Genomic DNA, 13,620 nt, shown 5'->3' on the forward strand with positions numbered 1-13,620 from the left:
ATGTCAGGATCATGCTGGCAAAATCTACTCAATTCAGTTTTGGATAGCTTCATTCCAGTTCTGGCTGGCTTTAACAAAGGGTAGGTGACTGGTGGGAATTACCTCAGACCCCTTCATCTAAGTTTATACAAATATTTTAATTTCTATTATCACCTATTGATAGGTCAGCTCATAGTGATTTTCAAAGCTATTGGTGCTATCATTTTCATAATGACATTAATTCCACGAATTTCTAGAGGACTGTCAGTGCATCTTTGGTCAACTCATCTGAGAGGTGCCTGCGTGGCTCAAACAGTTGAGTGTCTGACTTTTGATTTTGGCTCAAGTCATGATCTTGGGGTCATGATATCAAGCCTGTTGTTGGGGTGTTTGCTGGGCAAGGAGTGTACCGGAGATTTTCTTTCTCCCTCTCCTTCCCCCCACCCCAGCTCAGGGGTGCTCTCCCTCTCTTTCTCTCAAAAAACAAAAAAACAGAAATGCCAAAAACATCAGGGGAAAAGAAAAAAAAAAGAAGAAAAGCATTTTTAGCGCAATGACACTTTCAAAACGAAAATATTAATAAATGACCACCAAAATGGGCCAAAGAATTAATGACATAATAAGAGGTATTATAAGTGCAAAAGAAACAGTGGTGATAGGGAACTTCGTTTATTCTGACATGGGACATTTACTCTTTGTCATATATACTCATACTTCTTAGGAACACAGAATTTAAAAAAAACCCTTGCCAAACATGTTGTGACATGGCTGAAATCTTGAACATAAGTACGAGTTGTTAGTAAACTTGGCACTTAAATTTGCATTATAATTTCTCCATGTTATGATGATTCAGGAGCATCCATCATGGAATGCTAAAGAAGGACAGGGTTTTAGAAATTATCTTCTTCAGTCTTATCATTTATACCTTGGGAAACAAGCTTAAGGAGAGTGAGTTTCAGGGGCACCTGGTTGGCTCAGTGGGTTAAGCCTCTGCCTTTGGCTCAGTTCTTGAACTCAGGGTCCTGGGACTGAGCCCCACATTGGGCTCTCTAGTCAGTGGGGAGCCTGCTTCCCCTCTTCTCTGCCTGTCTCTCTGCCTACTTGTGATCTCTCTCTCTCTCTGTCAAATAAATAAATAAAACCTTTAAAAAAGAAAGAGTGAGTGAGTTTCATTTTCTATATTACCCATCTTTTAAGAAACAAAACCTAGACTGGGTCTTCTGCAAGACATGATAAAATAATAGATATACTTATATGTATTTATGGCAGAAACTTCATTGTAGATGAAGTACCATTGCATTACTTGTATCATTCACTTATTTATAGCAAACATTTATTGAGCTTCTATTACATATAGTGGCAGGCATTGAGAATACAAAACTCAGTCCTTCTCCTCAATTAACTTACAGTATGTATTTAATAACAAAACAATCCTATTTATCTTAGGAGCACTGCTAGGAAATCTCAATATTTCAATTTATCACTCTCCCAAATCCTGAAAGGGAATTATTAGAATTCTCATTTTCACAAATGAAAAAAACAACATTGGAGAAGTTGTATTAAACTGCTCAGCATTGCCACACTAGGTCAGCGCCAACACTGGAAGTAAGCCCTGTTCAGCCTGGGGCCAAGGTCTGTGCTTTTCTCCAGCAATCCACAGTATGATTTACTTCGATCACAATCACACGCAACCCCCTTTCAGCCACCCATGACAACCTGACAGGTCTATTTTTGAAGGCTCAACCCAGTGATTATGTAGGGAAGCGCATTCTCGAGTTATAGAGAAGAACTGGTGAAAAGAGATCATCCAGGTGTGAAATGGGAGTACAGAGCTTGTTTTTTTGGTTTATTCCTGCTCAATTATGTGTGCACCAATGTTCATTAAGGTATTTTAAGTGTCTTCATTGGGCTATAATAACATGGATTTCTCTCTCTCTCTCCTTCAGGTATGGAAAAATTGTATCCACAAAGGCAATTCTGGACAAAAACACAAATCAGTGCAAAGGTATGTGTAAGGGTGTCTGTACCGTGGATTCTTACATAGACTGTTGGATTGATGACACCTCCAAGGCAGAGATCCAGGCATCAGCTGCACAGTGATCATGATGTACAGTATATGGCAAAACTCTTTAATAATGCTGAAGCTTTGATGAGTTGTATTTCTAGTAACATTGTTCATTAATTTTTTTCATTAACAAACAAAATGAAAATCACAAATCAGAACAAGTATCAAATTGCTTCAGCGTAAAACTAAATTACCTCTTAACAACTTTGGGTTGTCTGATTTGAATGATATCATCAGTGATGCAAATTGATTTCCTAGATAAAAATGAGGAACTCTGGGGAAAACTTCCCCATGCAAAGCACGTTTTAATTTATCTGTTCTTTAAAGCTTTCGCAACATTGGTTGACTAGGAATGAGTTTACAAATGGGCCCGTTGTGTCTAAACTTCTGCTGTCAGCCTCCCTCGGGATCTGAGTGGTATCTTATTAAGGCTTTTTTGTTTGCTTGTTTCCCCCTGGAAACATATCTGAAGTATTTGACTCTATCTGTGACTTGTGTTTCTTCATGTCTGGGAATCACATACTCTTTCAATACCATACTCGTGCAGTATATATTATTTGTGAAATCTGTATGGTCTCCCTTGCATGACTCAGTTCTTACTAGAAAATTGGAATGCTTCTAGTGACATATGTTATTTGTTGTTCCTGTAATCCAGCCTTTTTTGTAATACTGTCATCAAGAAGTATGGAGAGCCAAGATCATTCTAAATACTGCCCCTATTTCACATACAGATATAATGTACATATGTTTTATGAACAGACACTCATATGCTAAAAATGTATCCTAGCCTACTTGGGTAATGATTGGATCTATTCATCAATTTTTTAAAAAAGCATTTTAGTCTCCTAAAAATTCACAAACGTATTAGGTATTTAGATACTATAAGACAAAAAATAATAAGACGGGTTCCTGTCATCTAATAGTTCAGTTTGAAAAGGAAACGAACAAGAAAATCGAGGAACTAATCCTAACATGCTTACTAGAATCAGTGTTATTGGCCTAATACATGTGAAAGTGTAACAGAGATATCCATAATAGACATACACACCAAATGCCGTGAGAGGAGAAGATAGAGATTTCTTTTGGGGGAATGAAGTTTATAAAGGCAAGTCAGAATGGATGAGCTTGGGAAAGGTCTGGGAGAAAGAATTTTAGAATGTAATTGAGCAGAAGCACGTAGCTAGAATAGAAGAAACTCCTAACACTCCAATCCACATTTTCTTGTAATTGCTTATTTAATTCTCTCTCTCTCCCCAAAGAGCCTTAAACTCAATTAAGATAGGACCTGTATAACCTAGAAAGCTTATCTTCAAAGGGATGTGTTGTAGGGGAATGTTTGGCTATCTGCTGGGAATGCTAGCAGAAAATATTAGAAAATATCTCTCTTTGTTTTTATATCAACCTCCTGTGTGTGGTTTAGAACATATTAGGATAATTTTACAAATGCATATGTTTTAAATATATAAATGAATTATGGGTTTGCTGATACAACATATTCTTACTCATTGTAATATGGACTTAAAAACTGGTTTGGAGACTACTAGTCTCATAATAAGCACTGATAAATACAGAAGGAGATGGAGCAAAGGGAGAGAAAGGAAGGGAGGAAGAGAGGGCCCATGGAACCTCCTAGGGAAATCATTTAGCCCATAGAGCCACCCAGGTGCCCCATCCTAGGGAAATCATTTAATAGAAGGGCAACTAAAGATGACATTATGGGCAGGCAGAGGGCTATTAGACATTTTGCCCTGAGGGCACTGTGAAGAAGGTGGAGTGAACATGTTGTCATTATACATACACAAATAAAAGCCTCCAGTTGCCTTTTCAGCATTTGGAGCCTGTGGATTATCAATATTGATTCTGAATCATAATCTTCCTCAAGGACATGGACGTGGGTCTCCTAAAAATAAGCACTCATGATCAGAATGGTATTATTGCCACTTTCATGTTGAGGGAAAGTATTATTTTAATGACATTCTGAATCTTATTCAGAAAAATGGCCCTTGAAATGACTACCATAAAAACAACATGCAGTTGGGAAGAGGCAGCAATTATACTTATAAAAATTGTTTATAGTTGTCAGTGATAACCATGGGAGTGCATTTCTAAGGTTAGAAGGAAGGTGTGACATCATTGAGGCATTCAACGAACTGATGAAACAAGACATTGAAATGATCATCTAAGTCTTTATTGAAATAGCCAAGAATTGAAGCAGTAACAGTGTAGGGGAAGGTAACTGATCCAGAAGGTATTTGTGGAGCACTAAGAGTGATCATATCTGGGGATTTTATAGACAATAATGAAAATGAAGAGTCACTGGTTATAAGATTTTAATGATGAAAGATTCTAAATTGGAGATTTTAGGTAGGAGTGAAGCCAAATGGACTTAGGAGCAGGGAGGCTCGTACAGGTCCATTGGGAGAAGCGATGTTAGAAAGGAAAAACAAGAAACAAAAACCAACAAACACTTGGAAAGGCTGCAAAAGAACAGTGCCTTCAGGGTGAGTCAAGAAATAATCGGAAACATGTAAATTAAAGTAATTTGCAGTGATAATTTATATCCACTTGGGTAGCAACCATTATTTCATGCAGGTCATCCGGTGCTGTTTCCTGTCCCCATCCGGTCGCCCGTCTTTGTTGATATCATCCTAAATCGGCAGAGGCTTTTTAAAAAGTCAGTTTGGAAAGAGCAATAAAGGGCATTTTTTTAAAAGATTTTATTTATTTATTTGACAGAGTGAAAGATCACAAGTAGGCGGAGAGGCAGGCAGAGAGAGGGGGAGAAGCAGGGTCCCTCCTGAGCAGAGAGCCCGATACATGGCTCGATCACAGGACTCTGAGACCATGACCTAATCCAAAGGCAGAGGCTCAACCCACTGAGCCACCCATGCACCCCAATAAAAGACATTTTATTGACACTAGTAATTACACTGAGAATGTTGCCCCAAATATTTTTATTTAAACAAATGTTTAAAGTACATGTAAATAGGCTCAGGCTGAACACTCTTTCATTCTCTGTAACGGACACAGATATAAGCAATCTCCCAATTCTAGCTTATGGGGCATATGCAAGTGATACAGCCATTGCAATGACAGGAAAGAAGACTAAACTGTGTCAGATGATGAGCCTATTTATTAAGGGAAGTTAAATGAATATAGAGGAATAAAAAATCATGTGTAAAATAAATACAGAGCTAGGTAAATATTTGAGAGTAAGTATTGCTTATACTTATGTCTGTGGTGGATCCAGACTGCCTGGTTTGGACACTGCCTCTCCACTAAGTGAACCGTGTGATCTGTGGTAAATGATTCAACTTTCCTAGGTTCCTCAATTTCCCCATCTATAAAATAATAATAATAATAATAATAATAATAATAATAATAATATGGCCTGACTTGATGGTTAAGTGGGTCGTACATGGATAATACTCAACAATACAAAGTGTCAGCTGTGGTATAAAATACTGGCAATGTTAAACAAAAAATATATCAAGGGGTGGGAATATGGGTGGTAGATTATTATTAACTTTACATCTCTTCAAGTCTGTTGTATTTCCACACAAAACAAACAAAACAAAAACAAACAAAACAGTTCTTGGAAAAATGATCTGGTTTTAATTATATTTATGTTTTGTGGTTCTTTTTATGAACTATGAGGGCCTATGACTATATGTTTCTTTGTTTCTTGTAAAATAATGTCAGACGAAAACAGTAATGGATTGGGAGAGAATGTTATGTTTTGCTTCTTTAAATAATTGGCAGATATTAAGTTCTTCTTGACCATGGCTTTTTTAAAGGAAGGATGTGGAAGGGGTGAGGTGGCTTTTTTACAAGCATCGAGCTTGTCATTAGAGAATGCAAATTGGGTGTAGTCTTCTCTGAGACACTTGCTTCTGAACCATTTGCAACTTCGCCTCCAGACTCAGGCTGTGCAATTAAAACCAAATCTTAGGAAGACAGGATTTATTTATTTTTGTTTTTAAAGATATGGTATGAATTCAATTTTTCATGAGCTGTTGCACATGCAGTATATTACATGCAAGTTAGTGTTGAGTGGGGTGTGAAGACGTACATTCACTAGTCTCCTTGGAGATGAAAAGTAAAAGCATCAAAATGAACCTTGATGTATTAGCCTAACCTCAGACTCTTACCCTAACTTAGCATCTGAAAGAAAGGCTTTTGTTCCCTCCCTGTGTATCACTCACACCCTGAAGTTCTGTACAGTAGACAGGCCCAGAGAAGCACACTTGCTCTATTCTGGAAGAGGTCATGGAGAACTCTTTCAACATAACCTCTCATTTTCAAGATTGTTCTTTCTTGGGTGGTGGCTATGGCAGCTTTCGTTCTGTAAAATATGGCAACATAAAACAAAACAGTCACCATCAGGCCAAAATGACCAGAAATTGCTGAACAAAGCAGGCAACAGCTCCAGATGGAGAGTAATGAAAAGCAGACCACAGTTCATTCAGATACTCAAATGCAAGGACCAAATAAGGGCTATTGTATAAGTCACAGAGATTTGCACTGCATTGTTTTTTTGTTTGTTTGTTTTCTGCTTTTCTCCATATGTTTCCCTCTGGGTCCAGTATATTTACTAATTTAAAAAGTTAGGGAAAATTAAATGAAAGAAGTCATTGAAAGCATGGTATAAATCTTCAATGAATTTACTTGTCTCTGCCTTTTCCTGCTCTTTAAGTTTGGCTTCTTCTGTACCCCTCCCCACACCATTTTTTTCTGACAGGCTATGTATTTAGAGCAGAGGGAATGAGTAATGGATATTCCATAGAAAGTTTCCATGCATAATAGCCATAGGATATAAGTGTAGTTAGCGTGTGCCAAGCATACCAACTTCTAAGAGTTTGAAATACTCCCTTCTGCCTTTGTTGTCACAAGTTGGTTTAACTATATTTATGGAAGCTTATGTTGCCTTTAACATTTCATTGGACCCTTAAAATCAGATTTGAAGACAAGTATCTCAAAGTTCTGCAATCATCCATGGAAGATATCATTCATTCTTTTTTTGAAATGGAATCATAAATTGTTATTTCTTCTGTAAGAAGAATAATTCTGCATGTTCTACTAATTTTATAGAGAGGGATAGAACCGGAATCATAAATTGTTATTTCTTCTGTAAGAAGAATAATTCTGCATGTTCTACTAATTTTATAGAGAGGGATAGAACCCTCCTAGATTGTTTCAAGGTGGGGCGTAAACAAATCCTTTTGGCAGTTCTAGACACATGGCCATGTTACACATTTTTAAACATGATTTATTTATTCATTTTTAGAGAGAGAAAGGTAGGGGTAGGTGGGGGTAAGGATAGAGGAAAAGAATCCCAAGCAGACTCCCTGCTGAGTGCAGAGCCCCATGTGGGGCTCAACCTCACAACCCAGACATCATGATCTGAGCCAAAATCAGGAGTCAGTCATCCAACAGACTGAGCCACCCAGGTGCCCCACTTTTTTTTTTTTTTAAGTATTTTAAGTAACTAAATATGAGACCATATACTTGGGCAGATTTGGAAGTATTCAATTTACTTATCATTTAATTTTCTTCCTTACTGAGAGGGAGTATCTATATAGCAAATGAGGGAAGTATGGATTTCTATATTAAATCCAGTGAACATGGAGGAAGGAGGAGATGTTATGGTTGTCATATTTTTATGTAAAATCATTGTAGGGTATGAAGTAGCCCCTACTACCTATGGACGTGCACCTGGGTGGAGAATATATGTGTAAATGGAACTATTTGGTTTCCAGAAAATAACATACCTACCCTGGACTTGTCCACATAGAAACAAAGTAGGTAAAGAAACTAAACACCATGGAAAGCCTTGTTTCTAGTACCCATTATTTCCCCAAATGAGTGCAAACTCAAATAAATGTTTTGTACATTTTGAGGGGAATAGGGACCTCCCCCAGGTGGGGGTGGGTCACAGTCTATTGAGCAAGAAGCCCATGAAGCAAAATGACTTGAACAACACATTTACTCAATTTTCAAATAATGGGATTAAGTTTTGTTTTTTTTTTTTTTTTAAAGGTGAAAGCATCTCTATTTAGGCAACTGCATTTTCTTTTGGAAAATGAAATGTGATATTTCCCTGAACTTCTTTTGTGAAATTTAATCTAGTCCAGTATTAATTTTACCACTAATCACACGTAATCAATACATAAACGTATTTGCTTTATTTGGTATTGATATTGACTTTTATTTTCATTTCAGAAAAGGTTAATTTGTGTAAGAACTTTGCTAACTTCTGTCACTACATCAAGCTTACTTAGAATCATCCTCCAGGTACCTTTTACGGGGAGTTTTCATTCTAGACATCTTTCGAAAAACAAACAAACAAACAAAAAAAACCCACCAATTTTTATAATGTTATAGCCAGAGTTTGGGAAGAATAACTTCTTTGAAGGTAAATGGTCTCTATTTGTTGTCTTCAGTTTCTGTAGACACCTACAACTAAAGATGTTTTCTCCTGTTAAAAATAAACCTTCCAATCCTGTTATTTCCAATGCAGAATAGTAAATAATTTAGAGGGTTCTTTATTATTATTTTTTTTAAGTTTGTTTTAGTCGTCATTGTTTTATTTATTTATTTATTTATTTATAAGAGGGAGAGAGAGAGAACTCAACCAGGCCGAGGGTAAAGAGAGAGGGAGAGAAAGAATCTTAAACAGGCTCCACGCTCAGCATGGAGCTCCATCTGAGGACTCTGAGATTATGACCTGAGCCCCTGAGCCAAAATAAAGAGTCGGGCACTTAACTAACTGAGTCACCCAGGAGTCCCTGTTATTATTTTATTTTCATTTTTATTATTATTCTGTGTTAACTTTGAAAGTTTTTATAGCTATGTATTTACTCAGCATTTGCTTGTGGTCATTTTTAATATACTGACTAAGCAAAAGTAAAACTATTCACAGATATTAAATATAGTAGGTAACACTGCTCTTTTAAATATAAAATTATATTTTTCATCATTTAATGCTATAACCTACCTTCTTCTTTGCACATACGGAAAATATTCTATTGGAAAGAAATTTTAATAATTTTTGTGGAGTTTAAAACAGCTTAAAAATAAAATGGTACAGTAATGTTGTTTCTTCCCATAATCTGAACACGACTTTTTCCTAATCCATATTTTTTAAGTTAACAGAAATCCTTTTATTCAGATATTCTGTTTGCTTCTGTGTTTCAGTTCCCTATTTTTAGAATTTGACTTTCGTTAATACATGTAAAATGCTCTTTCTTCTTACCTCTTTTAGTCTATGTCGATTATTTCTTCCTAAATTCACCTTTTCAAGGAGTTTTCACCAGACTCTTCAATCCTACTTAAACACTTTACAGGGTTGCCTGGGTGACTCAGTCAGTTGGGCATCTAACTCTTTTTTTTTTTTTTTAAGAACTTTTTTTTCTTTAAAGATTTTTATTTATTTATTTGACAGAGATCACAAGTAGGCAGAGTAGCAGGCAGAGAGAGAGGAAAGCAGGCTCCCTGCTGAGCAGAGGACTCGATCCTAGGACCCTGAGATCATGACCTGAGCTGAAGACAGAGGCTTAACCCACTGAGCCACCCAGGCGCCCCAAGCATCGAACTCTTGATTTCTGCTCAGGTCATGGTCTCAGGGTTGTGCGATCGAGCCACGTGTTGGGCTCCACTCTGGGTGTGGAGCCTAATTAAAATTCTCTGGCTCCCTCTACCCCTCCCCTCTAACTCACTGGACACTCTCTCTCTCTTTCTCAAAATACAAAAAACATTTTACAATATTACCACCTTTGAGCATCATCTGGAGTCAAAGATTTTATGCCACGTTATCACTCTTGCTTTTGTGATTATAATCTAGATAATAAAACTCAAGATCCTGATGGGGCTTATTTTCTATTGTTAAGGTATTGAGGAAATAGTACAGTTCATGGTAGTTACTTAGATTCCAGAGGCTTTATCTTTCTCTCTGGGAGCCTTTGATGTTGCGTGAATGGAAAGAAGGGACATGGCCGGTTATATGTCCTACAGGTCTGTTAAAATACCAGGGGTACAAGACATGCACAGACACATGTTTTCCTGAGTTATTCTTTAAGCATTTTAACTGAAAATATTTTATGAGAATGGAATTACCCCTTTTATTGTTTGAAGTTATCTGTGTTCACTCATCAGTAATTTCACAAGTGTATGGAAAATCCAATACGGTAATATATTTTAAATAACATGCAAATTATAGTAATGTAGAGTGGACAGAGAGGATATATGTTTGCCGAGTGGACAGATATGATATATGTTTGCCCAGTTATCAAAATAAATGTAAACTTGTAATACCACGTAAATAAACATCCTTTCAAATACAGAATTTCAAAACATGTAGATTTTTCAAAAGAAACTCCATTTAGTTCTTGAGCGATTTTCCAAATGAAGTCTATGTTATGAAAATTGCTAAGTAATAATTTTAGTTCTCTTGGACAAGTTATGTAACATCTCTAAAGATCTGTTTCCTCAGTCGTTAAATGAGGTTATTTATATCTATGATGAAAAAAGTGTTTTTAGAATTACATGGAACCATATTTGTAATATATCTGGTACAAAAATCAGGTAAATTTTTCTATGGCTTTGGACTTGGATTTTTTTCTCATAAGAACCAGATTTTCTAGAGCTTCTACGTATCTTGCATAATTTAATGCAATTCTGAGTACATTTTCAGCACTCAAGGATTATGTATTTTATGAATTGACACATATTTATCGAGTCTCATTTGTTAATAACAAAAAGTGTGAGTACTTAAAGCATTTTTTTCCCATATATTTTGGTGTTGGCTATTTGATAGCCCTCAGGTTTTTTCAGGGCTAATAAACCTTATGTCTCTGAGAACAAACATGTTCTGTCACAGTAGCAGGTGGTAGAATTCATTCTAATGGAGTCAGATTCTGAAAAAAATATGCTTCTTTGTTCACCTTTTGTTATGTTGTTCACTTCATAATGTTCACAAGTTTAAAGGTAAAAAGAAAAAAAAAAAGAAAAATAAAGGCTAAAGATTCTTGCTTCCTTAGTTTTGAAAGCACAGTGAAAGTATATTTAGTTTAAGATATGATTAATAGTCATTTGAGTTGATACTTCTCAATGTTCTTATTGACTCATTGGTTATTCATGTTGCTATTAAAATAACTATTTTTTCTGTCCTTTAGTGAAGAAATGAGACCCCCAGAGTATGAAAGAGAAAAACTTGTGCATGTGGCTAAAAACTCCCTAAACTACAAAAACATAAATTGAATTTGAGAGATGAATGTATCATGTATTATGGTTCTCCAAGTGCTCTAAGCTCAGATGTCTATCCATAAAATGTTGGTGATACAAGGTCTCTATTTCATATGATTATTTTAAATATTGGTGTGATTTTCTCCCTGTGTTATGGAGTAAGAGAGAAATAGCAAGGTCTGCATTTAATCTGTATTACGTCTCTTAAGAAAAGGGCAGCTCATTTTAATTAGCAGATATCCAGATAGACCTATTGGTCATTCAGCTTACATAAGTCTTGAGTTGGAAGGAAGGAACCTGTGTTCATAAAGCATCTTCGGAACACCTTCTCTATGACACTTATAAAGGTATAACTTCTCTCAACAAGAAATAGTAAGATGCAGATATCACTGCTGTTCGCATTCTCAGGGCTCGTCTACTATGGGAAAAGCAGAGCTAAAACAAAAGATTTTAGAGAAACAGTGTGAAAGAACACACTGAGCTTTGGGTATAAGGACGATGTGGCAAATAACCACATTTGAGACTGTGCTTAAGTCATGCAGTAAAATTCCAAGAGAAATATACTCTAAGCTACCTTGGAATTTATGTCTTTGGGGTACTTCTACTACAATAGATAATTGAAGTAGAAAGTATACCTTATCATTGAAGGAAAGAATGAAATAAAAGATATTTTAAAAAAAAATTATGTGAAGTTAGAGGCTCATTTAAAAAAATTATTAAAACACTGATTAAAAAGTCTCTCAAGGTATTTCATGAGGTATTTTCGAATAAGAAGGGGTAAAGGACCAGAAAATCTTTAATTTCATATTTAAGACTTCAAGAAATTATGACTAATACTATATATTTTCGTAGAGAAGCAGGTGATGAATTTGAGACTGATTTGACTAGAGGAAACCTTCTTTTCAAATATTTTAAAGATAAAATTTGTGTATGTTCATTTGACATTATGGTGATTAGACATACATATACATAGTTAACCAATTACTGTGTCAAGTTAATTAACATATCATATCCCCACAAACTAATTTTGTGTATGTGTGTTGAGATCACCTGAAAGCTACTCTCTTAGGAATTTTCTGGTATTCAGTGCTGTATTAACAATAATCATCATGCTGTACAGTAGATCTCTAGACACATTCTTCCTACAGAGGAGCCATTTTGTACCCTTAGATAAACATCTCCCCATTTCCCCCAACATTTTGTCCCTGATAATCATCTTTCTACTCTCTGCTTTTTTAGATTCTGCATATAAGTGACATCATGCAGCTGTTTGTTGTTGTTTTGTTTTTTTCTTTGTGTGGCTGGTTTCTTTCATTTAGCATAATGTCCTCCAGATTCATCCATGTTGTTACAAATGGCAAGATCTCTTCTTTTTTAAAGCAGAATAATATTCTGTTGTGTACACATGCCACAATTTCTTTATCTATTCATTTGCCAGCAGACATTTAAGTATTTTTCCTTCTTTGGCTGTTGTGAACATTGCTGCAATAAACATGGGGGAACATATGTGTTTTTGATATTTTGATTTCATTACCTTTGGATGTGTACCCAGAAGAGGGATTGCTGGGACATACAATAGTTCTATTTTCAGTTTTTGAAAAACCTCCACACTATTTTCCATAATGGCTATACTAAATTAAATTCCCGCCTATAACATATAAGAATTTCTTTTTTTCCCCCCACATCATCACCAGCATTTGTTATATCTTATCTTTCTAGTATAGCCATTCTTTTTTTTTTTTAAGATTTTTATTTATTTATTTGACAGACAGAGATCAGGAGGCAGAGAGGCAGGCAGAGAGAGAGAGAGAGAGGAGGAAACGGGCTCCCTGCTGAGCACAGAGCCCCAGGTGGGGCTCAATCCCAGGAACCTGAGATCATGACCTGAGCCGAAAGCAGAGGCTTAACCCACTAAGCCACCCAGGTGCCCCTCTAATAGAACCATTCTGAACAGGCATGAGGTGATATCTCATTGTAGTTTTGACTTGTAATTCTTTAATGGTTGGTAATGCTGAGTATCTTTTCATATACCCATTGGCCATTTGAACGTCTTCTTTGGAAAAATGTCTATTCAGATCCTTTGCCCATTTTTTAATAGGGTTGTTTGTTTCTGCTATTGAATCATATGAGTTTGTTATATGTTTGGGATATTAACCTTTTAACAGATGCATGGTTTGCAAATATTTTCCTCTGACTAAATAAAAACTTAAGCAGCCAAAATTTCCCAGGGCATCTGGGTGGCTCAGTTAGTTAAGTGCCTGACTCTTGATTTTGGCTCAGGTCATGATCTCAGTGTCGTGAGATTGAGCTCATTGTTGGGCTCTGCACTGGGT

The 13,620-nt window shown here is 36.1% G+C and overlaps 1 protein-coding gene across 11 annotated transcripts in view; it reads left to right on the top strand.

The window, feature by feature from the left end:
* The window catches only part of RBMS3 (RNA binding motif single stranded interacting protein 3), a 740,514-nt gene that overhangs the window by 216,056 nt on the left and 510,838 nt on the right, over positions 1 to 13,620 (top strand). For all 11 annotated transcript variants that reach the window (XM_046002641.1, XM_046002647.1, XM_046002649.1 and 8 more), the window contains one exon: positions 1,926 to 1,984. In XM_046002641.1, the coding sequence (XP_045858597.1) occupies positions 1,926 to 1,984 (59 nt within the window). The remainder of the gene's footprint in view (positions 1 to 1,925; positions 1,985 to 13,620) is intronic.

This window comes from Meles meles, chromosome 4 (genome assembly GCF_922984935.1).
Source record: "Meles meles chromosome 4, mMelMel3.1 paternal haplotype, whole genome shotgun sequence".
NCBI classification, from domain to species: domain Eukaryota; kingdom Metazoa; phylum Chordata; class Mammalia; order Carnivora; family Mustelidae; genus Meles; species Meles meles.